We start from the raw sequence: 23,944 nt of genomic DNA, 5'->3' as shown, positions 1-23,944 counted from the left end.
CAGCTTCCAAATATTTTCTGTGGTCCTAAACAAGCAGTAGAAACTTCATTACAATAAATTCTGGTCATTTACATTTATCTGGAGTTTGTATTGTGTTGGATCGCACCAAACTCACTACACAAAGGCTTTGCCATATTGCTTACACTCCCAGAATTTCTCTCCAGTGTATTTTCAGGATAATGAGAACTACATTCATAAGGTTTCTCTCCAGTATTAATTCTTTCATGATGATGAAGACTTTAGAAATGTGAAAAAGATTCAACACATTAAATTTATGTACAGGGTTTCTCTCCGGGATGATTTCTTTCATGCCTCTGAAGATAACTGTGACATGCAAAGCCTTTCCCACATTGGCTACATTCAAATGGTTTCTCTCCAGTGTGTGTTCTTTTATGTATTCGGAGATGACTGTTTCGTGCAAAGGCTTTACCACATTGGTTACATTCATAGGGTTTCTCTCCAGTATGAGTTCTTTTATGTATTTGAAGATGATTGTGATGTGCAAAGGCTTTACCACACTGACTACATTCATAGGGTTTCTCTCCAGTATGCGTCCTTTTATGATATAGGAGACTACCATGACTTGCAAAGGCTTTACCACATTGGTTGCATTCATAGGGTTTCTCTCCAGTATGCTTTCTTTTATGTATTTGGAGATTACTTGGTTGGGAAAAGGCTTTACCACATTGATTACATTCATAAGGTTTCTCTCCAGTATGTGTTCGCTCATGGATTTGAAGAGTATTATGAACTGCAAAGGCTTTACCACAGTGCTTACATTCATAAGGTTTTTCTCCAGTATGTGTTCTTTTATGTCTTTGAAGATGACCATGGTGTGCAAAGGCCTTACCACATTGATTACATTCATAAGGTTTCTCTCCTGTATGGATTCGCTCATGCTGTTGAAGAGCACTGTGACTTGTAAAGGTTTTACCACAGTGATTACATTCATTAGGTATTTCTCCAGCAGTTGTTTTTTTATGTTTTCTATGATGACTGAGTTGTGAAAAGGCCTTATCACTTTGGTTGTTACATTTATAGGGATTCTCTGTAGTCTGTGTCCTTTTTTGAACTCGGAGACTACAATGACATAGAAAGTCTTTACCACACTGGTCACATACATAGGGTTTTTCTTTAGGGTGTCTTCCTTTATGTCTTTGGTGCCTACGGAGACGTGCAAAGGCTTCACCATATTGAATACCCTCATAGGGTTTTTCTCCAGGAGGATGACTCTGACACATAACGGATTTATCACATTGAGTATATTCAGGTGATTTCTCTCCACTGTGACGTCTTTCATGCCTGAAAACATAATTGGCACATGTGAGAGCTTTACAACATTGATTGGATCGATGAATGCTTTTTTCTGTGTAATTAATTTTATAATTTGTTCTAACCGTAAAGAGGACTCAGATCTTAAAGTTTTATTGCGATATTAACATTCCTGGTTCCCCTTCATTATGGGTTCTTTTGTCTTTGAAGATACCCATGATGGTAAGAGCATTCTTTACATGGCACACATTTACAGGATCCTGTTTTTATATTAAATTTTTACATATTGTAAGAAAACTGAAAGAAACCAGATCTTTTCACCCTGATTGCATTCGTAAATTTGCCTATTGTATGAATCATACTACATTTGGAAAGAAAACCAGGACAACCAGAAGAATTTCCATATTTCTAGAACTCATAGAGAATTTTTTTTTCTGAGACAGGTTTCTCTGTGTAGCTCTGGCTGTCCTGGACTTGCTTTGTAGACCAGCCTGGCCTTGAACTCACAGCGATCCGCCTGCCTCTGCCTACCAAGTGCTGGGATTAAAGGCATGCACCACCACTGCCCGGCTTCATAAAGATTTTCTTGTAGTGTAAGTTTGTGGATGTTCCAAATAAAGTTGGAAAGCCAGTTAACTGTAAAATTGTATCATATTCAGAAAGTCTACACAGAGTGAGGACTACTACATATTTTCTGATTGTTCTGCAAGAAAGAGAGGTGTGTGGCTTCTTTCACTCTCCCTATGCTCACATGGCTTGCATCTACTGTGACATATGCTATACCTATTAAAAGAATAATGAAAAATAGAAGGGTTCCACATTGCATTCATACTGTTTGAATTTTTGTTCCTCACACGCACGTGGTATAGAGATTAAGGTTAACAACAATTAACCTTAACAACAACATTCTTGACTCTCATAAACTAGCCATCTCAATAAACTTAGCAATGGTATTATTAGTATATATCCTGGACTCATTTTGTAGATCAGGCTGGCCTTGAACTCACAGTGATCCGCTTGCCTTTGCCTTTCCAGTGCTGGGATTAAAGGCATGCACCACCACACCTCACTCTACTTTCTTTTTTTTTTTGTTGTTGTTGTTTTTTGTTTTTTTGTTTTTCAAGACAGGGTTTCTCTGTGTAGCCTTGGCCATCCTGGACTCACTTTGTAGACCAGGCTGGCCTCGAACTCACAACGATCCGCCTGCCTCTGCCTCCCGAGTGCTGGTATTAAAGGCGTGCGCCACCACGCCTGGCCTTACTCTACTTTCTTATTTGAAGGTTTTAGACATATATTTATCTATTCTATTGTAACGGGGCTATGATTCAAATGGTGATATCCATTCAGGCATTGTTTCCTTGTCTTCTTTCTTAGAGAAATGCTTTGCAAAAACAAAGCAGATACCTGACACTGAGGTACATGGTTTTGTGAGAATTTAATAATCACTAATGCACTTAAAGCAGTGTTTTATTTACACTGTTGATTTTCTTTAAAACTTCCAAGACACATTAAAATTTCTTAGGCATATTTATATTAGCTTGCACATGAAAATTACCTTTCACATCTTCTAGAACTTTGACAACGACCTTCAATATGTTGGTTCTCCCAATTATAGCCTAAAATATAGTACCAGAAAATATGTCATGTTATTAAAAATTATGCAAAATTCATGTTACTATCTTCAGTGAACCTTACAATCATACCTGAATTACTCACATCAGTCCTCCTCATTCTCAATTAAAATTACAGAAAAGCATCAATAAGAAAGAAACAGTTGTCCCATTCTTTTTTCAGTAAAAGAAATTTCACTTTCTTACCTATAGCATAGAGGTTCCTGTAGGTCTCCAGCATCACATCTTTGTAGAGACTCTTCTGGGAGGGACGCAACAAAGCCCACTCTTCCCGAGTGAAGTTCACATGCACATCGTCATAGGTCACTGGATCCTAAAATATCCCACACATGTGCATAATAACAAGCTTGATACAGACAACACTGTAAAAGTATACTACATTGGCATATAATTCTGGTGCTTTCTCCACTGATTTCCTGACTTGGAAGTTCTTATGTATCACCAAGTCATTTTGGAAAGAAACTGAATAATGAGATTCATCCTGTTATTTCTGTACCTTTTGAATAGAATATAGCTTTGCAAGAGAAATGCCAACTAAGAGTGAGAGAGGGGGAGAGAGAGAGAGAGAGAGAGAGAGAGAGAGAGAGAGAGAGAGAGAGAGAGAGAGAGGCAAAGAGATCAACAGTACTGATAACACATCAGAAAAATTGTAGGGACAACTATTAACTACAAAAATGATGGGCAAGATATGTGCATTTTCTCATGCCTTTAGTCCCAGCACTCAGGAGGCAGAAGTAGGTGTACCTGCAGGTACATCCACGAGGCTGGTGGATGCCAGCCTGGTCAATGCGACAAGTTCCAGGAAAGCAAGTGGTACATACTAAGACCCTGACTCCCCAGCAAAAAATGAATCAATCAAACGAAAAAAAGAGAAAAAGAACTCAAGAGTTCTTTACTGAAGTTTCCACAAAGAATTATACATTCCTTTCCGTTCTATATTCACCTTCCAGATGAAGTTCCCTAGTTTAAACTGTAACATTAATATGAGCTTAGGAAAAGAGAATCCATGTTTAAACAGTTACAAATGGACAGATGAAAGCATTAGCCACATAAATGTTGATCATAATAAATAACACAGGACAGGAGAGATAGTTCACCTAAGAATATCTCTTACTGATTGTGCAAATAATGGGGCCAATTTCCAGTATTTATATTGGGGCTCATAACTATCCATTATATCAACTTCAGCAATGTAAATGTTTATAAATAAGCAAAATAGGGCGGAAGAGGTGTTTCAGCAGTGAAGAGTTCTTGCTGGTCTCACAAACAATTGGGCCCAATTGACAGAGCTTACACGGGGGCTCACAACTATGCATAACTTCATGTTCAAGTCTTCTGACGACTGTGATGACCAGGCACACATGATGCGCATGCTCATACATACGGGCAAAAGGCTGGTATTTGTTCAAAAAATCTCAAAACAACCACAACAAGTAGGAAGCATGTCACGCACCGTCAGTGTAATGACTCAGATGGCTCAGGCACTGTTAGTGTCATGAATGCATGCCATCCTGAGAAATAGAACATACTCTTTGCCAGATTTCAAAATTCAAGATGTAGATGAAGGTCCGCACAACAGCATGTGCTTGAATGCACAAAAACCTATATTCTGATCCCATCAGTTAATGGTATAAAAATAAAACAAATAAAGCATGTTGGCCCACATCTAATCCCAGCCGGAGTGTGGAGCCAGAGTCACTGAATCGCTAAATCCAAGGCCTGCCTGGTCTACACACCTACTTTCAGGGTAGCCTGAGCTGCACAGCGAAATTTTGTCTTCAAAATCAAAAATAAAAACAACAAAACAATAAGTATAAAAATATCAGGCTAGCAAAATAGCTTAGCGTTGAATGGCAGTGGCTTCTACTGTATTTTAGGCAATGTAGGGATGGATTGGAGACTAGTGAGGGCATGACAGTACACAAAGGAAGAGCAGGGAATGGGGTGTGTCTATAGACACTCAAATCCCATCCCCAAAATACCTCTTGAAAGATTCTTACTACAAAAGCTTCCATAAGCTCCCGCAAAGTAGAGGAAAGTGTTCAAAGACATCATCCTATTTGGGAGCACTTTGATTCAACCAAATATATTCTGACAATGGTCACTATAGGTGCAGGGTCATCCCATGATGAAAATGCAATTCGTCTAACTCCAATGATCCTAATGGTGGTAACAGCCCCCACGCTATTCAGATGTCCGAACTCTCTTCTGACGCTCAGGAGAATCTCCTGAATGCCACAACTTGTAAAATCAAAAGGCAAGTTATATTTTTCCAAATACAATGGCACAGAATCTCCCTTCTCCTTCCAACAGAGAGGAATGCGTACGCAGTGAGGGAAGATTGGACCACGGGAGCAAAACCAGTAGGACAAACAAGAAATCCTGTAGCTCTGTCTCAGACACGTGGGGCTTCAGTTTGACAGGTGTTAGACGGCCCTATCCCTGCAGCTTCTCATACAACTCTCAGCTTGGTTACCTCTACTGTGCATAAGCATCTCTCCATGGCAGGTTTCTCAAAGCTTAGGTAATCTCAGCATCTTGTGGTCTCAAAGTGCAGCTTAGGCTTCATTCTCACAGCCTCGTGCAATGAACTCTCACGGTATCCTCCCTGGGACTCTGACTCTGCACTACATACATGGATGGAATAGTTCTGAACTAAAACCACAAAGGAAAAAAAAAAATCTATGACCTTAAGTTTGGCATCTTTCTTGTTTCCAGAACCCAGCACAATATGGGAGATCCTGTCAAGTTTGGCTTCTAAATTGGGATGGACCCTGTTACACTTGGATGACTGGTGCATCAAGTTTTATATGAAGTTCCTTCCTGGGACTAGGAATCACTTTGCCTACTCCTTCCAATAAGTGAAAGTTTAGAAGGAGAGAGTGTTGCAGGAGCCTCCTCTTTAATGGTGATAATCTTGAAAACTCCCACCTCTGTTTCACCATTTGACTGCCATTGGAAATTACCTAGTGCTGTTTGTCTCTATAAACCAGAGACTTTGCATTTATTTCTGCCCTAATGGGTGCTTTTTCTCAAAGTCGTCGTGAATGAGTCACTAGTAATAACCATCCAAGTGATACAATATTCCATCTACGAAATCAGTCCATTGATTTTTAATTCTTCCTTACTCAATTCCTCAGAACATGGCAGAGTAAGAAATATTTGGGGTCAAAAATATCACATAAATGACTTCTAACCCAATTTTTCATAGAGTCTACTTTCCCCTGAAATCCTCAACTTCCTCTGTCTGCATTACTCTCAACACTACAATCTTTCAGGTCCTAAAAAAAAAAAAAAAAAAAAAAAAAAGCCTATTAAGCTCTTGTTTAGTTTCCTCTGCTTTTGACCATCTCATGTCATCATGTTTTCCACATTTCTCCCCAAAGAGAACATAGCCAGGTTGTGTCCAGTGACAAAATCACTTTTTGCATACCACTTTTTATTCTAACTTGCTACTCTGCTGCTGTGATGGAATTCTCTAACCAAAAGCATCCCAGGCAATGAACATGGTTTTTTTGTTTTTGTTTGTTTGATTGATTGGTTTGTTGGTTTTGATGGTTCTGTCAGATCACAGTCCATCATTTTGGAAGCTTAGAAGAGAAACTCAAGTTAGAAAATGAAGGCCAGAACCACGGACAAGCACTGTTTTCTGGTTTGCACTCTTGCTTCGTGACTGTCTCAGGCTCAGCTAGCTCTCCTATCCAGCCCACGCCCATTTGCTTAGGGATATTGCCACCAAAAATGGAAGAGCCTTCCCACATCAATCATGAATCAACATACTCTCTCATGGACATAACAACCAGCCATTCTGATGGGGTCACTTCCTCATTGGAGGCTTCCTCAGATGACTGTAGGCTCTAAAACGTTGAGAACTGAAGCTAACTAAGACACAAACACAATAATATACGACAAAGTATTAAAAACACAAACTAATGTGTTAATTATATCAATTACTTAAGTGTCAGAAACACAAACATTGATGATTGCAGGAAGTGAAAAATGCAGACTTGCCAAGAAATGAGGCAAAGCCAGTCTTTAGGATCAAAAAGAGAAAAGTAAAACTATTTCTCCACAGAAAGTCCCCCAAAGTAACAAAAACTCAAGGAACATAAAACATAATATATTAAATTTTCAGAAGACAAAGACTGCTGAAGGTCTATCATTTTCCAGAGAAACAACAATATAATCATATAATATAATTAGATTATAATTAATAAAATAATATAACGTAGAGTGCACCACTGATATGCATATAACAGTCCTTAAACTGGAATTACAGGATTATAGTCAAAGTCAAAACCCAAAGAAATCGCTGGCCAGCGCTGCCTCTGTTTGCTCTGGTTCTCTCCTTTGCCAACAATATAAAATGGAATAGAGGTGGAGGGCAATTCCAATCAGAGAGATTTGATTAAAGCATACATATGTTCCCATTTTAGAGAAAATGATTTTGATTATTAAAAGTATCTCATTCTGTTATGATAGAGACAAGGATGTCTGTTAGGATCAAAGAGAAACCATTTTGTTACCTATGGTTGATGATTGTATAGAAATCTCCAGCAGTGTTAGGAAATACAAATTCTTACAGACCAAATGCAAGAAAATAGATTTTTAAAGAAACAGCGTGTGGTTTCTATTCTACACCCAAACAGTTTGTTTTGCACTAATTGTTTTAAAAGTCATGAGCAAACAAGCCTGTCCTCCTTTTTACGTATATATTTGAGTGTGTGTGAGAGAGAATGTTGTCCACGTGTATACAGATGACACACCGGAGAAGAGAATGTCACATGCCCTGGTGTAGAATCCAGGGTTATGACCAGGTGGTTATGAGCCCCCCAACTTGAGCTGGGTGTTGATATCTGAGTTCAGGTCGACCCCAAGGAGAATACTTGCTAACTAACCCATACAGCCCATTCAGTACTTTTCCCCTCAATAAACAAAAAGCCTTTCACAGATTAACGATAACAAAAGCCGACATAAATATAGAAGTCAATAAATGACCCCTAAGAACGTGATGCCTCAGTGTTAAGACATTGGGTATGTGACCGCACAGGACGCCTCCCGACCTTCCCTATTCTCTGTTTCCTGAGACCCAATACTCAACTTGCCCAGAGTGCTTCCTCGCCCCCGCCTATGCCTCGTATAGGTATCACAGACCATCCCTATCTGCCCTTCTCTTCCTGCCGCATCTCTGTGCCTGAGCCTCCACCTCTGGAAGGACACCCCATGCTCAACCACAGGCCATGACTGCCAGAAGGCTAGGTGGTCTGTCCAAAGACCTACCCTATCATCTGTTACCCCAGACCCAGTTCTCACAGTTGCCTTAGAACTGGAACAGAATAGCAGGGGAAGCTTCCTCTTCTCTTTCCTGTGCCTCTTGTAGATACCGCAGACCCCTCAAGCTGCCCTTCCTTTCCCGCTTCATCTCTGTGGCACAGCCCCAACTTGGGCAGACACCCCTACCAGATCTATGACACTGGCTGTTACCCAATATCAAATTTTCACATTTGCCCCAGCACCGGACTAGAACACCAGAGGCAGCTTCACCTCTCCCCTGTCTACACCTCTTGTGAACTTTTAAGATCATCTTTCTCTGGTTCCCTTTTACCTTAGCTACCAACACCAGGAAGCACTCCCCCTTGACCATGCCCATCAAGAAGGTGGGTAAAAGAGGCAATACCCAGCAAACCCACTCTCGAAAAACTCAGAGAGCAAACAGAAACCCAGGAACAAAGCTCCTACCCATGTCCGTCTGTTTCATAACCCCGTTTTTACTTTTCCATGCAGTATGGCTCCTTCACAGAAAGCTCTCTTCCCATCCAAATAAACTGATGCGCTGCATTTTTATTGTACACCATAATAGCACATCTGTTTATTGTAACAACATGGCTTTGTATTTGATTGCTAATTATTTTGCTTCCTGGGCACTGTTTCCTATCTTTTTTTTTTTTTTTTTTTTTTTTTTTAAATGAACCGACACTCACATACCCAAAAATGATGTTTATAACCTTGCCTAAAAAATATTCCTCATTGGCTGATTAAAATGCCTAATCTGGGCAAGGCCGGGTAGACGTGAGATGCAGAGTTTTGGGGAGAGAAGGATCACGGGGAGGGAAAATTACTGAAGCGTGGAGAGAAACACGAGAACACATCGGCATGGACGCAGGACGGCAGCCCAGATGAAGAGCATCAGCAAGCATTTCCGGATGATGGACCGGAAGCAGCCTAGACAGGAATGATTAAAGCCGATGGCTTGGGATCGAGGCTGCACGATAAAGGTAGTTTGGAGGATTAATCTGCCCAGCCCCAGGAAAAATGAGGCCATTCTGAAATACAACAGGTGTCTGTGTCTCTATTGAATATGATGTGGTTTGGAGAACAGGGCTGTAATGTGTACAGGCTTTAATAATAAACATGACTACAACATAACGGCACCCTACATAAACACTTTTAGAACCGAGGCTTAAAACCAAGAACTTCCCAGTCCAAACCAGTCGGCTACCTGTCTCTCTATGTGAGCCCACAGGTGAAAGAGCCTACAGCAGGCAGGCAAGAGACGGAGTGCACTAACCAGAACAGAACTGCCTAACGAAGCGCAGCTGCCATGCCTCTGTCTGATTCCACCCAACATCAGCCCAGGAGACAAAAGCTGCTTTTAAGGAGGGGAGAAGGGATTGTGGGCAGGGAACAGGGATTGGAGACTGTGGAACAGGAGGTAGGACGCGAGACAGTTACTTAGCAAAGGTGGGGTTTGCCCCAAACCTTGTGCAGCTGCAGGAATACTAACTTGGTTTCCACGGATTAAGGCGTTTCCCACAGATTCCCAGAGCAGTGGGTCAAAAAGTCATTGTCCTTTTAAAGCAAGGGGACAAGAACAACAGTGAAAAGTTCAGCCTATACAAATCCCCGCTCAGGACAAGTAGCTATGGCAGGACCACAAAGACAGGAAACCACTCTGCATTCCTCCCGCAACTGAAAATTATTGATATATAACAAAATGAATAATTAATTTATGCTCTGAGCAGGCTACTGGCTTCCTAAGTGTGGAAATTCATAGGAACTGTAAGGTAATTTAATTAGTGCCAAATAAATAAATAAATAAATAAAACAAAACAATTAAATGGTCAGAACAGTGTAAAGTTCACAGGAACTGATAGGACTCTAACTACCACAAAATAATTAATTAATGCATTTAATTGCAACTTGGGGAAGAGGCAGAGCCAGAACTACATATAATAACCATGCGTATATATATATATATATATATATATATATATATATATATATATATATATATATATATATAAATATTTAGACTCTTTTTGTTTTTGTTTTTTTTCTTTCTTTTGCTTTGTTTTTCAAGACAGGGTTTCTCTGTGTAGTTTTGGCTGCCCTAGACTCACTTTGTAGACCAGGCTGGCCTCGAACTCACAGAGATCCGCCTGCCTCTGCCTCGCAAGTGCTGGGCTTAAAGGTGTGCGCCACCACGCTCGGCCTGGAATATTTAGACTCTTACAATCTTTAATTAAATTCATACCTTGATCCCGATACTTGGGAGACAACAAAAGACTAAAAGTGCCTTGTGAGTTAGAGGACAGCATAATCAACAAAACCAATCCAAAGCAGCCCAGGCTATATAGGAAAATCTTATCTCAATGGAATTTCTAATTATAATTTTTATATAGAATATATAGAATAGAATAGAATTTTATATTCTATAAAAGAATATACTCAAACTCCATGCAATCGTGCTCTAATTTATCAACATGAAAATGTCTCTATATTCAATAATAACTTTACTCATCCCCTTTGGGGGAAATCAAATGAGAGCAGGCCTAAAAAACTGGACTGCTAAATTAAATCATCCTATACTCAGGATAACTTCAAACTGGAGGACCAGTATTATGTTGGAAGAGGAGCAGCCATATATTTCTGTTAATGGGGGTGGGAGGGGGTGAGGGGCAGAGCTTTACCGCATCCAAAGTTATAAATATCAGATTTGACAGAGGAAGATCCCATGAAGATTTTGGCCATGGACAAGAAAAAAAAAATCAATCAAGAAGACCAAACAGGAAAGGTACGTTGCTGATCCCTCCACATGGGTAGAGCTCTTAGACTAGCTAGGACATATAAATGTCTCCAGCCAAAAAACTTCAACTTACATAGCAAAAAAAAAAAAAAAAAAAAAAAAAAAAAATCCTTGGCTACAAAATCCTCAGGATTTATCATGCCTTTCTTTTAAATGACATAGATAAAATTGATGTTACAGCTTGGTATACAATCCAAACTGACTTAAAGAAAGACAGGTGTCTTCTTCTGCTGATCCAAAGAGCAGGAAGAACATCTTTAATCGATCTATGCATCCTGCACATCTCCTACATTATAATTTTAGGACGGATAATGCCTGTGAAGAATCACGCGTCTTTAGAGCAAAAGAACCGGCTATCAATGATGCTGGCTCATACGCTGACACAGCTTATTCCAACATCCTGCGTGCTCCAGCCACAGCTGCTTCAGCTGTTTCTTCAAAACCCGCTCCCAGGACAGCTCCAAAGAAAGCTGCTGCTCTCAACTAGACCAGCACCTCACAGGGTTCCAAACAGGACTTCTGTTAAGCCTCAAGTTTCCCAACACTTAGAGACTGGATCACAAATGTTACTGCTAGCTTGCTTAGCCATTATTTCCTATTTTATTTGGGACGCCCAAAAAGGTATAATGTTACTGCTAGCTTGCTTAGCCATTATTTCCTATTTTATTTGGGACCCCCCAAAAAGGTATCCTAAGCACCCAAATCAGCAAGAAACAACCTTGAGAAGAACAACGCACTATTTCCCTTAAGGTGGGGAGGTGAATTGTGGTTGTTCTAATGGGCTATACATGTTTGTCGTCATTTAAGGGAATTATTAATGGTCCTATCCAGAGGGGAAAAAACAAAGTATGAAGACATAAGGCTATCTTGTCCTTCTTTTTTCTATCTATTTTTCTTCCTTAGGTAATAAGTAAAGGGTTGAAAAGGAAGAAGGGGAATACAGAAATACCTTATAGGAATAATAAGCCAAAAGATAGATTATTGTATCTAGTCTTTAACTTAGAGATACTGTTATATATAAGCAAGCTTATTTTGATACACTGCTATAAATTTTGGTATATTGATACAAATTCAAGGCTACTTTGTTACACACACACACACACACACACACACACACACACACACACACACACACACATTTCTACTCTGGCATGAGGTATTGTGCCCATACAGCTCATGTATAATACAAGGCTTGCTTCTAGTACCTTTAACAGTGCTATTACAAACTGTTTTGAATAATTAAATAATACAAGTTAATTGTTAGTTGATCAACTTGAGATCATATCAGACACTAGTCTAATTTATCACAGGAATATACATCTTAGGTTTAACAGATATATATGATTCCATAGATAGATAAATTATACAAAACTAAATAGATAAGGCCCTCAAAAGTCTCAGCGATGTACAGAGTAATTCAAAATGACTCTAAACTGTTATGTCTCTGGCCCTCCAGCTATTACTGGTCTCTCTTCCAAACAGAGAGCCCCCATGCTCTAGAACTCTCTTTGAAAGTGGAGGTGGTGATCAGAAAGGCAGGCTATGGCTCTGCAGCCCCTCGCGCCCCCTTGTGGTTTCAGGCAAAACCAGCCACACTGAAGCCCACACACAAAGCAATTTAGAAGAAAAACTTAATGTCTGCCCCCTGTTGCATGGACTATGGCACAAGATGTGGAATCTGTCCTGTTCACATGGCCAACACCATGCACACCTGAGAACCCTCTGCATCTCAGAAACTGCTTTCATTCCCAGGAATTGAATTTCCTGCTTCATGCTATTGTGCCTGGTGGTGGTGGAAAGCTTACAAAGATTCTAATCAAGTATGGCTGAAGGTTGCTCCCCGTAACCTTTCCCCAAGCTTCTAAACTATTCATAAAAATTGTCACAGAAAACTGGGGAATGCAAAATGCAGAACTTCTACAAACGACACCTTCAGTTTTCCAACCTGTCTCCTACTTCACACCAAAAGCAACGGCTGTCTGTGTGCGCACACCTGATAGTGATTTTATAAACACCACTGCTTTCCCCTGCCAGGGATGCACAATCTCCCCTTCCACAGGGAAGGGAATCCTACACTCAGAGGAGGGCGGAAGCCCTTGGACCAAAGTCTGACCCACGGTCCTTCATACTCCCAGCAGATCGGACTCCGATATCTCTGCAGACCTTCTCCTCCCGGCCTGGAGACAGGGTCCCTCACACTCACCACGCCATGCCATGTGGCTTTCCTCGGAGCTCGTCACAGCAGCAGCTGAGGAGAATCCTGCAAAGAACCTGCAAGCTACCTCCTACTGTGCTCCTGACTGCTAGGCCTGCCCACAGCCCCTCACTACCTTCGACAACCCAGGTGAGCCTGGGGACAGGAGCAGCTCCTATACTGGGGGACCAGAGAGCAAATGACGCAGACAACTGAAGCCTTCTCAGCTCTCTCCTTCCTCCCTAGGGGCAGACAGAGGCCTAGTCTGGGATGTTGGTATTTAATAGAATGTTCCAGTCTCCCAAAGCACTTCCTGTTCCTCTTCCAAGGTCCTTGGTGTGCACGCATTCCACTACACACTCAATGTCCAGTGCAGCCATCTCTACCTTGTTGTGGTTAATTTTAGAAGTAGAGCCTCATAAATATTTATTAGTAGCCTACTTATTATTACAGCAGTATTTTCTTTTTTAAAAAATAATGTATTCAGATTACATCCTGATTGTTGTCCCCTCAGTTGTATCTTCCTGATCCCACCCTCCCTCCCTCTTTCACTCTATTACTCTCCCCTAGACTTCCTCCCCCCACCATATGACCACAGCCTATCGGGTCTCATCCAAATACCCTGATTTCTCTTCTTCTGTGTGCGAGGCAGTATTTTCTAACCCTCTAGAAATCAATGAAAACTCAGACACCTCATGTGGGTTTAGAATAAGCCTTTACCCTGGCCACGGCAGATATTACCTCCTAAGCTGTACTCCAATAACTCCTATTTTCCATCTCCTTCCATCCGCTTCTAGTAATTTCTATTTGGGCCACCTCCCATCCAAAATCCCAAAGCACTTGCTAATGTTCTCCATCTCCTCCCATGAAGAACTTCAGAATTCCTCCTCTGGGTCCACGTGGGTCCATTCTATCCCATGGCGATTCTCCTCCTTCTGTGTCCTGTCTCTTCCCTCTTTCCCCAAGATTCTCTCTGTCTTCAAAAGCCCAAGGTCAGGTCTATCCCATTTGCCTACCCAGCTGTATTGGTTTTTGTTTGTTTGTTTGTTTTGTTTTTTGAGACAGGGTTTCTCTGTGTAGCCTTGGCCATCCTGGACTCACTTTGTAGACCAGGTTGGCCTCGAACTCACAGCGATCCACCTGCCTCTGCCTCCCGAGTACTGGGATTAAAGGCGTGCACCATCACGCCCGGCTTGTATTCGTCTTTTTATTGGTCAAAGGGAACATGTCTTTAGCCAAGGTTACAGAGCATTAAAAGAGAACAAGTAGGGCTGGAGAGATGGCTCAGGGGTTAGGAGCACTGACTGCCCTTCCAGAGGTCCTGAGACCACATGGTGACTCACAACCATCCATGATGTGATCTGATGCCCTCTTCTGGCCTGCAGGTGTACATGCAGGCAGAACACTGTATACATAATAAATAAACAAACAAATCTTAAAAAAAAAAAAAGACAGCAAGCAGTAATTAGCATCAAGATACATCAGACCCACCTCCAACACTAACTCATAGTCAAGAAGATCTACACAAGAATTACAGCAAAAAGTGACCATAAATTTGAAAGCAGGGAGTGGTTAATGGAAAGTGAATGAAAAAAAGAAATATAAAAGAAAGGACATGGCTGTTCCTAAGTATGATGGAGTAAAAAGTTTATTATAGATAAAAGAGAGAGCATAGGCAGAAACAGGGCCGTCTGGGAGAGTCCATAGTGGACATGACGCTGAGCTGTGTAGAGAGTGGGAGGCGGGAGAGCCAGACCGAGAAGGCAAGAGGGCAAATGATAAGTGAAAAGGACTAGGTAACCACAATGGCTGGGTGACATGAGGAAGGCCAGCTCTTGGCACGGGTGGACATAGCTCCAGTTCTGTCTCTAGCTTATGCTACCTGAAAGATGAAATCATCTAACTAGTGTTCTCTAGTTCCACTAACTTGTCTCTTTTTGCCAAGACTGGTGGTCCTGGATGGTCTGGGAGAGGGATATGGAAACACTCTATTAAAAGAAGTACAGTGGCCGGGCGTGGTGGCGCACGCCTTTAATCCCAGCACTCGGGAGGCAGAGGCAGGTGGATCACTGTGAGTTCGAGGCCAGCCTGGTCTACAAAGTGAGTCCAGGATGGCCAAGGCTACACAGGGAAACCTTGTCTCGAAAAACCAAAAAAAAAAAAAGTAATATGCATTACACATTTGAAAGGTAAGAGATATAAACAGTGATGAAATTGGTGAGCAAGATGTCCCAACTTTGTCTCTGGAGGTTGGGAAGGAGCCCAAGGCTGTGAATGTTAAAAAAAAAAAAAAAGCTTAGGAACATTTTCTGCTTATCTGTAGTGATAGCATCAGTCTGAATATGCTCCTTATTAGTAGCACCCTGTGTACTACTTACGGGAAAAATGGGAGACATCTATGACATCAGCAGAAGTCACTGCACAATGGGACTAACTCAGGAGTATAATTGCCACACCCACTCCAGTACAGTCCATGTGACATGCGGCCGTACAGGCACGTGCTTGATGTAGCTAAGTCTCCTGGAGGCCTCTGGCAGATACCCAAGATGTGGAAACCGGGCTCGAGGGCACCAAGCTGTTTCCTGGCCATCTGTGTGCTGGCAGTTTCTTCTTTCTGTTCCTTTCACTTTAATGTCGCAGGGAGTCTTTATGGCAGGAACAGGTGGTGGGCAGCCTGGCCCACTGGACATCTTCGTTCCAGGCACAACTGACATGAGCAGTTCGGATCATGAGGGGAGCATGACCACCCCAGCTTCCAGTACTCCCATTAGGAACATATCACATGATGAAGCAGAACAGAGTCAGTTAATGATTGCTAGGAATATGACTATTACTGAGAATCTCCCTAGGACTGTAAAAGTTCTGTTGAAGTTGATGCAAGAGAGTTAAAAAAAAAAACAAAAAACAAAAAACAAAAACAAAACAAAAAAAAACCACATTAGGAAATGTTAGGGACCAGCTCCAAAACATAGAATTAGGGATAAAGGGCTCGCTTTCTAGGAAAAGGAGGTCAGTTAGGAAGAGAGAGTCAGATTTAGAGGACGATTCAGTGGTCCTGGGAGTTCCCACTAAAAGGGGGCAAATGACTCAGTATGGTATTTGATAAAAGAAAAGTGGTGACAGGCCCCTCAGCATCGGGGTCCCTACAGATTGCCTGGCACTCCTAGTCCTCCTTTACCCTATACAAAACTATATGATAGAAATGCAGAACAATGGGTTAATAGGAACGGGAAATGTGTTAAGTGTGTAGACCTAAGCATTTGGAAACAGATACAACGTGCACGTCCCCTCTGGTGCACTATATCCCTGACAAAGAAAAGAGACTTGTTGTGACAAGTTTACCAATTGCTACATTTTTTTTCCAGGAGATGATCGTGATGGAGGAAGGTGATATTGAAGAAAAAAGAAAGATTGGATAGAGTACTTTATGAAATATATTAACTGGCCTGAAAGGCCCTGAGGATGTGCTGACAAACAGCAGGCTTATGGTGAAGCAAGAACTAAAAGTAAACAGCTTGAAAAGGAAATGGGATGACCACAAAGTCTAAGAAAAGCTTTGGCTTCTGTCTAGATCATTAACCACTGTCTGCTGTAAACTTGGGTTCAGGGGAAACACTGTTTTTTAGTGTACGTTTGGTTTTTTTTTATTATTGCTGTATTATGTACTTTATGATTTGATTTGTATTTCACTTGCTGGAGACCCACCAATAACTAGTTCCTCATATGACTGTATAAACCACTGAACTGAGTAAAGGCTCATTGCAGCAGCAGCAAACCTCTCTTGCATTTGTGTGTCTGTCTCTTGTGCCGAATCCGTGCCCACCTGAGTACCTAGGGCCCTGCCACCGGTTTGAAGCCCCCTCGGTGGTCCGTGGCATATAATAAAACAGTGCTGTGCAGGGGAACACAGGGTACCTAAAAACATTACTGACCAAGCCCACAGTGGGCTTGAGACTGATAGCCACAGCCCCATGTGAGAGAATGAGTTGGGTTCTCAGGAGCTGAAGCAACCCCTTCCCAAAGGCCCTCGCTCTAGACCAGTCCCAACTCTCCCAAGCATGTTCCTGCCTTTAGAAAAGGAGCTCTATTCCCAGTGCATAGGGGCCTTAGGGACAGCTCCCAAGTCCTAGTCTCCAGGATGTTACTGGCTCTCCCAAGCATGCTCCTGGGTTTGAGAAGGAGCTCTGTCATTCTCCACACAGGAGGGCCTCATAGAAAGCCCTGCTTGATCAGGCCAGCCCTCAACACAACAGTCTTTTTCCTTGTCAGAGAGTTGTCACCTGGTGTAGTCTTGCCTATGTGGCAAAAACTATGCTTTTCTCAAGAAGAAAACTGGAGCTTTAAGGAACACCAGGCCTTGATGTTGGTTGTGAACCTGTCATGCCCACTGAGCGGCTTGTTAGAAGCTTGAGTTTTGGCTTGGTTTTTTGTTTTGTTGTTGTTGTTGTTGTTGGTGTGTGTGTGTGTGTGTGTGTGTGTAATGAGGATGGAAGTAATGGAGTGTGTCTTTTATCATATTTTGGAGCCAAATTTATGGGCAATTCTTGTAAAGAAAAATATGTGTCTCATAGCACCTCTAAGAGGCCTGGTTAGCATACTATTACCCTCAGCTAAATTCTACTTGGTGTCTCCTATTATTTTCTAAGCATTGGCAAATCCGTCACACATGCTCAATTATACTTTTCTACATCACAGCTTAACACTTGAGTGCCACCCAACACACGAGATGCTTTTTACAACCTCCACAAAGTTAACTCCAAATGGATCTTACACCGAAATGTTAAATGCTAAAGGCAGAACCTGTAGAAGATACTAGAGAAACTAGGGCTCTCTGAGTTTGGCATCCTCCCATGCATGTTTCTGCACACGAGCCCCTGCTGGAACGGCTATGCCTAGATACAGCCCCCAATAGTGAAGATTCTCAGAGGCCACTGCCAGGTCCAGAGAGTGACTAGAAGCACCAGAGACCTCCCAGGTGACCGCATCTGGCCGCCACTTACCATCCGGCCCCAGAGAGGACCCACAACACCAGCTCCCGCCATGCGGCCGCCTGCCCCTCCCTGTCGTGGGCAATGACCAGGTGCTCACCAAGACCGGTCCACGGAGCTTGCTGAGTTCCCCTCAGAGCGCCCAGCACCGGCGCTAAGAGCACTTCCTACCTAAACATTCAAGCCTGATCCGCTACAGAGCGGAACCTGTAGCAAGGCATCCGGAAAAACCCTCCTCTTCTTCTGACTGGCAGATCCGCCAGAAAGCCCTGGATGACGAGTGAGTCGAGAGGCATGAGCACCGCCCTCAGGGTTAGTAGTGTACTGAAGGGACACAGCAGAGTGTTTCCGGGCCCAGACTTCCAGTCCAGGGCCAGAGCTTTGCCAGATCTGCAGAGATTTGCAGTCAGTAGCACTTAAGCCTGCTATCCAGTAGCCAACCCGCCTGTCTCCCCACGCCAACCCGGGCAAAACCCAGGACTCCAGCTCCCGCAGCTCAGCCGCCTGCTTTTCCCGCTGCAGGCAGTGACCCTGCGCTCACCATGGCGTGAAGCTTCCCTGAGCTCTCCTCACAGCACCCAGCACCAGCGCTCAGAGAAAATCACACTGAACCACTTAAGCCTGCTCAGATACAGAGCGGAACCTGCAGCAGGGCACCCAGAGGAACCTTCTGCTCTTCTGACCGGCAGGCCAGCCCAGAGGCTCTGATTGGTTAGCGAGTCTCCAGTGCCGTGAGAACTTATCTTTTGAAGTGTACTGAGGGGACACAGCATAGTGTTTCCTGGACCAGGCGTTCAGTCCAGGGCCAGACCTTTTGCAGAACTGCAGAGATTTGGATCTCAGTAGCACCTACCTGCCTCATCTCCCATCCAGCCCCTGGGAGGACCCAGCTCTCCAGCTCCTGCGGCTCAGCCGACAGCGCCTCCCATGTGTGCTGTGACCCTGCGCTCACCATGTGGAAAAGCTTGCCCCAGCTCCTCTCACAGCACCCAGCAGCAGCGCTCAGAGCTCATCACACAGAACCAACCACTCCAGTCTGCTCAGCTACAGAGCTGATCCTGGAGCGCGGCAGCGGGAAGAACCCGCCTTCTCCTGTGACGGGCAGGTCTGCCTGGAGGCACTTATAGTCTCCTCCCGAGGGTTTGGGTTCTGCCAAAAGCACATGAGAGCAACAGTGCTGAACTGAAACCGCAGTGAAAGAATCCATGACCTTTAAATTTTGCATAATATTTGGTTGTTGTTTCCAGAACTAGTAAGACATGAATGACCCTGTCAAGTTTGGCTTCGGAGTTGAGACGGAACAGATCATGCTAGAATGACAGCTGCATCAGGTTCTGTATGAAGCTTCATCGTGGGAATAGAAGTCACTTTGTCTACTCCTCCATCAATTAAGAATGAATAGACTAGAGTGTTACCCTTAAGGTACCTTCTAAGGCTTAAAATCCAGAGCAAGGGCCTTCTCTCTCTCTGTTTTTTTTTTTTTTTTTTTTTTTTGGTTTCTTTTTTTTTTTTTTTTTTTTTTTTTTTTTTTTTGGGTTTTTCGAGACAGGGTTTCTCTGTGTAGCCTTGGCCATCCTGGACTCACTTTGTAGACCAGGCTGGCCTCGAACTCACAGCGATCCGCCTGCCTCTGCCTCCCGAGTGCTGGGATTAAAGGCGTGCGCCACCATGCCCGGTACCTTAACATACTTAAACCGTGTTGACATTGGGGATACATCTACCCTTGGGCCGATAACCAGGAGGCTAACACATGAGAGTCAAGAATCAAAGTGTAGCCTTGACTAATGACTGATGGTCAACCCAAGCCAGATAAGAAACAGCAAACTCTGAAAGGGGTTTGTGAAAATATGAAAAGCAAAACCAGGAACAGCCACCCACCACCCATTCACAGGAACCCTTTATTAAAAAGGATGTTCAGACGATGCCTGATATTTAAATAAACAATGGACCACTTAGATGATGGCCAGACCACTCTGTACACTGCAGCAGAACAACACCCGTCACCAAGTAAAAGTGCAATAGAAGATGAAGAGCAGCCACAGAAGGAAAATCAAAGCAGCCTAATAAACTTCTGTAAATGGATAGATATGCCACACATACAGCAAACGTCGACACCTACCCCAAATGTTTCAAAATACAAACAACAACCACAGTTGGGGAGCTCTGCTATTACACTTGAGTGGACATGGTAAATAGCTTACTTCCTTCAAGGCTATAATGAAAGAAAAAAAAAAAAGATGAAACAAGATTTTTTTTTTCTTAAACTGAAGATGTCTAAAGCCTATATCCAATCATTTACGAGTATGGTTTTCACTTGTGTTGAGTTCTTTCCTACTTCCTGACTTCAAGATGACATATATTGGCACTAAGATATTTAGAGGGCTAGAAAGATCGCTGTGCAATTAAGATAAGTTCATGACTAGTATCAGGGCCAGGGTTTTGACAAATTCCTGTAATTCTTGCTACAAAAAAATCCAAGGGTACAATTTTCTTTGGAAGTAGCATGCACAGGCACACACGCACACACGTACACACACACACAAAGCTGCACTGACGTCAAAAATTTAAATTAAAACAATTTGTTAAACAAACAAAATTTTACTCATGAATGCTTTTCTTGTGTAAGCATTTATTCCTGTAACTCAGCTGTGGAGCTAGCTAAAGGCTTACCTACACAATTTTCTTCATAATGTATTGGTTCTTGTAACAGAAGGCAAGCCTGTAGGCTTGAAGTCAGGAAAGCTAAGGCTTCTCAGTTGTAGTATCATTTCAGACAATTTAGGAAAGGCTGCCCTGCTGGAGGACATGTGTCACTTGGGGTGGGCTTGAGAGCTACATCCACACACCATTTCTAGTTCCCACTTTAGTTCATGCTGGAGGTTGAAGATATGAGCCCTGAGATTCCTGCTTCAGCTGCCATGTGTGACACTGGCTGCATTGCCACTTTCATGGTGACCCCATACCCACCCAGAACCATAAGCCAAATTAAATAAACTCTTTTATAAGTTGCCATAGACATTGTGTTTAATTACAACAGCAAAGGCACCAATACAAGCCCGTAACAGTTTATGCTAGGGTGAGTTATTCCATGTAATTGAAAAGAATTGTAAAATCTAAAAGGGTTACAATATTGTTTAAATTCTTGGGGCTTTTGTCCATATGAGTTTGCAAGTCCAAACAAAATAAAGAGGGACATCAGAATGTTTGCAGAGATTGTTGAATCTTGGGTTACTGAATGAAAGTGTAATGAAATAGTACCACACTGTTACATTCTAAGGGTTTTTCTCCAGTATCTTTTCTTTCAAAATCCTTTATAGACATAAATTTCTTTCTGTGTGAGTTCTTTATGATCTTCAAACACTATTTTGATAAGCAAAGGCTCTAACAGATAGAATACACATCGAAGGTTTTATTCTTGTATAAAGATACCACGAAGTGTAAAACTTAGCACAGAGACTAACTTTATGGGGCTTCTCTGCAGTATATGACATTTTCTCATAATTTTGAAGACCACTACTACACACTACTATGTTTATTCATAGCTTCTCTACACGATCTGTTCTTTTATGTATTTGAAGATGACTGTGATATGCAAATGTTGGGAACAAGCAAGAGAAACTTGCCCTAAATACTTCTTATCTGCCTCCAGTTAGTCACAGGGTAAAACTGAGCTCAAGTTCCCAGGCACTACAGGAGTTGTAGTGTTTTGAATACCTGACAAGCTTCCATTATTCATCCTTTGTTACTCAAAACATGACTGTTCCTAATCAGGACTTCTCGTATTTATCTTTTGTTCCTCAAAACATAATCCTGTTCCTAATCACAAAAGAACGTATTGATAAGATTGGTTAGACTCTAAAACCTACATCCTGTACCAGCTGACACAGAGCAACTACATAGGGAACGCCCCTGCTCCTAAATCCTGACTGCTGGAAAATGTGGCTGTAACTTGGCATAGTTGTTCGAGGTTTTCAAGCTTAAAAGCTATCTATTCTGGCTCAAGAGTCACGGTATGAAGATGTGGGGGGCTGCGGAGTGGGTCAAGGTGCCACAGTTCAGCTTCCTACTATGTTCCATCACCCTGAACAAGCAGCAGCAACTTGATTACAATAAATCTTTGTCATTTGCATTAATGTGGTACTTGAGTTGTGCTGGATCTCAGCAGAACCCATAACACAAGGCTTTACCACATAGAATTTCTCTCCACTATAAATACTTTCATGATGATGAAGACTACAGAAAAGTGCAAAGGCTTCACCATATTAAATACATCCACAAGGTTTCTCTCTCGTATGAATTCCTTCCTGACAGAGAAGACTCTAGAAATGTGAAAATGCTTCAGCATATTGAATACATTTATAGGGTTTCTCTCAAGGATGAATTCTTTCATGCTTTCGAAGATAACTCTGACATGCAAAGGTTTTACCACATTGGTTACATTCAAAGAGTTTCTCTTGAGTATGTGTACTTTTATGTACATGGAGATGACTGTTATATACAAAGGTTTTACCACACTGATTACATTCAAAGGGTTTCTCTCCAGTATGTGTACTTTTATGTACTTTGAGATGACTGTTACGTGCGAAGGTTTTACCACATTGATTACATTCATAGGGTTTCTCTCCAGTGTGTGTTCTTTTATGTATTTGAAGATGATTGTGATGTGCAAAGGCCTTACCACAGTGAGTACATTCATAGGGTTTCTCTCCAGTGTGTGTTTTTTTATGATACAGGAGACCACTTTGACAAGCAAACACTTTATCACATTGGCTACATTTATAAGGTTTCTCTCCCGTATGTGTTCTTTTATGTATTTGGAGAGTACTGTGACATGCAAACGCCACACCACATTGACTACATACATACGGTTTCTCTCCGGTATGTGTTCTTTCATGTATTTGGAGACTACTGTGCCGTGAAAAGGCTTTATCACAATGATTACATTTGTATGGTTTCTCTCCAGTATGTATTCTTTCATGTCGTGAGAGATGACTGCTTCGTGAAAAGGCTTTACCACACTGGTTGCACTCATAGGGTTTTCCTCCAGCCTGTGTTCTTTTATGTATTCGAAGGCTGTCGCGATATGCAAAGGTTTCACCACATTGAATATCTTCACAGGGTTTCTCTCCAGTACGTATTCTTTCATGCCTTAGAGGATGATTCTGATATCCAAAGGATTTACCATCTTGAGTATATTCAGGTGGCTTCTTGCCAGGATGACGTCTTTCATGCCTGCAAAAATAGTTGGCACGTCTGAGAGCGTCACAACATTCACCACACCCACGAATCCCTGCATCTGTGTGGATTGGTTTTATAACCTGGTCTTACGGTAAGGAAGAGTCAGATCTTAAAGATTTGTCACTGTGTCTATATTCATGGTGCTCCTCTTCATTACGGGTTCTTTTGCATCTTTGACGATAACAGAACATTTATCACTTGGCTCACATTGATGGCATCCTTTTCTTCTATATTAGAACGTCTACATTTTTAAAGAAAACTGGAAGAGCCCGGACCTTTCTACCTTGATTGCATTCATAAATTTTCCTATAGTACGGGTCATACTACATTTGAAAAGTGAACCAGGACAAACAGGAGAATGTTCATATTCCTAGTAGTCGTGGGGATTTTAAAAAATATTTTTCCACGATTTACTAATTAATTAATTATTTATTTATTTATTATACAGTGCTTGCCTGCATGACAACAAAAGGAATTAGATCACATTATAGATGGTTGTGAGCCACCATGTGGTTGCTGGGAATTGACCTCAGGA

General features: G+C 42.1%; 4 protein-coding genes and 1 pseudogene across 4 annotated transcripts in view; 2 read left to right on the top strand and 3 right to left on the bottom strand.

Moving 5' to 3' along the window:
* LOC127203988 (zinc finger protein 721-like) overlaps positions 1-23,944 on the top strand; it is a 1,570,727-nt gene that overhangs the window by 41,823 nt on the left and 1,504,960 nt on the right.
* LOC127203992 (zinc finger protein 431-like) overlaps positions 1-23,944 on the bottom strand; it is a 436,824-nt pseudogene that overhangs the window by 22,029 nt on the left and 390,851 nt on the right.
* LOC127204012 (zinc finger protein 120-like) overlaps positions 1-23,944 on the top strand; it is a 428,901-nt gene that overhangs the window by 49,695 nt on the left and 355,262 nt on the right. The gene's annotated exons all lie outside the window — the stretch shown is intronic.
* LOC127204017 (zinc finger protein 431-like) lies at positions 119-18,889 on the bottom strand. Its single transcript, XM_051162970.1, has 4 exons — positions 18,713-18,889; positions 3,090-3,216; positions 2,828-2,888; positions 119-1,302 (listed from the first exon to the last, which is right to left on the bottom strand). Exons 1-4 carry the CDS (start codon positions 18,713-18,715, stop codon positions 273-275), a joined length of 1,221 nt encoding a protein of 406 aa, XP_051018927.1. The 5' UTR covers positions 18,716-18,889; the 3' UTR covers positions 119-272.
* Positions 22,366-23,580, bottom strand: LOC127202966 (zinc finger protein 239-like). The gene is made up of 2 exons (XM_051161801.1): positions 23,567-23,580; positions 22,366-23,424 (listed from the first exon to the last, which is right to left on the bottom strand). Exons 1-2 carry the CDS (start codon positions 23,578-23,580, stop codon positions 22,542-22,544), a joined length of 897 nt encoding a protein of 298 aa, XP_051017758.1. The 3' UTR covers positions 22,366-22,541.

This window comes from Acomys russatus, chromosome 19, assembly GCF_903995435.1.
Source record: "Acomys russatus chromosome 19, mAcoRus1.1, whole genome shotgun sequence".
Lineage (NCBI taxonomy): Eukaryota > Metazoa > Chordata > Mammalia > Rodentia > Muridae > Acomys > Acomys russatus.
This window is presented reverse-complemented; position numbering and strand designations above follow the sequence as displayed.

Coding starts and splice junctions, on each gene's coding strand:
- LOC127204017 (XM_051162970.1), bottom strand. Junction 2,889..3,089: donor CAGGAACCTCTATGCTATAG/GTAAGAAAGTGA, acceptor ACTATATTTTAG/GCTATAATTGGGAGAACCAA. Junction 1,303..2,827: donor AGTTCTAGAAGATGTGAAAG/GTAATTTTCATG, acceptor TTATGTTTTCAG/GCATGAAAGACGTCACAGTG.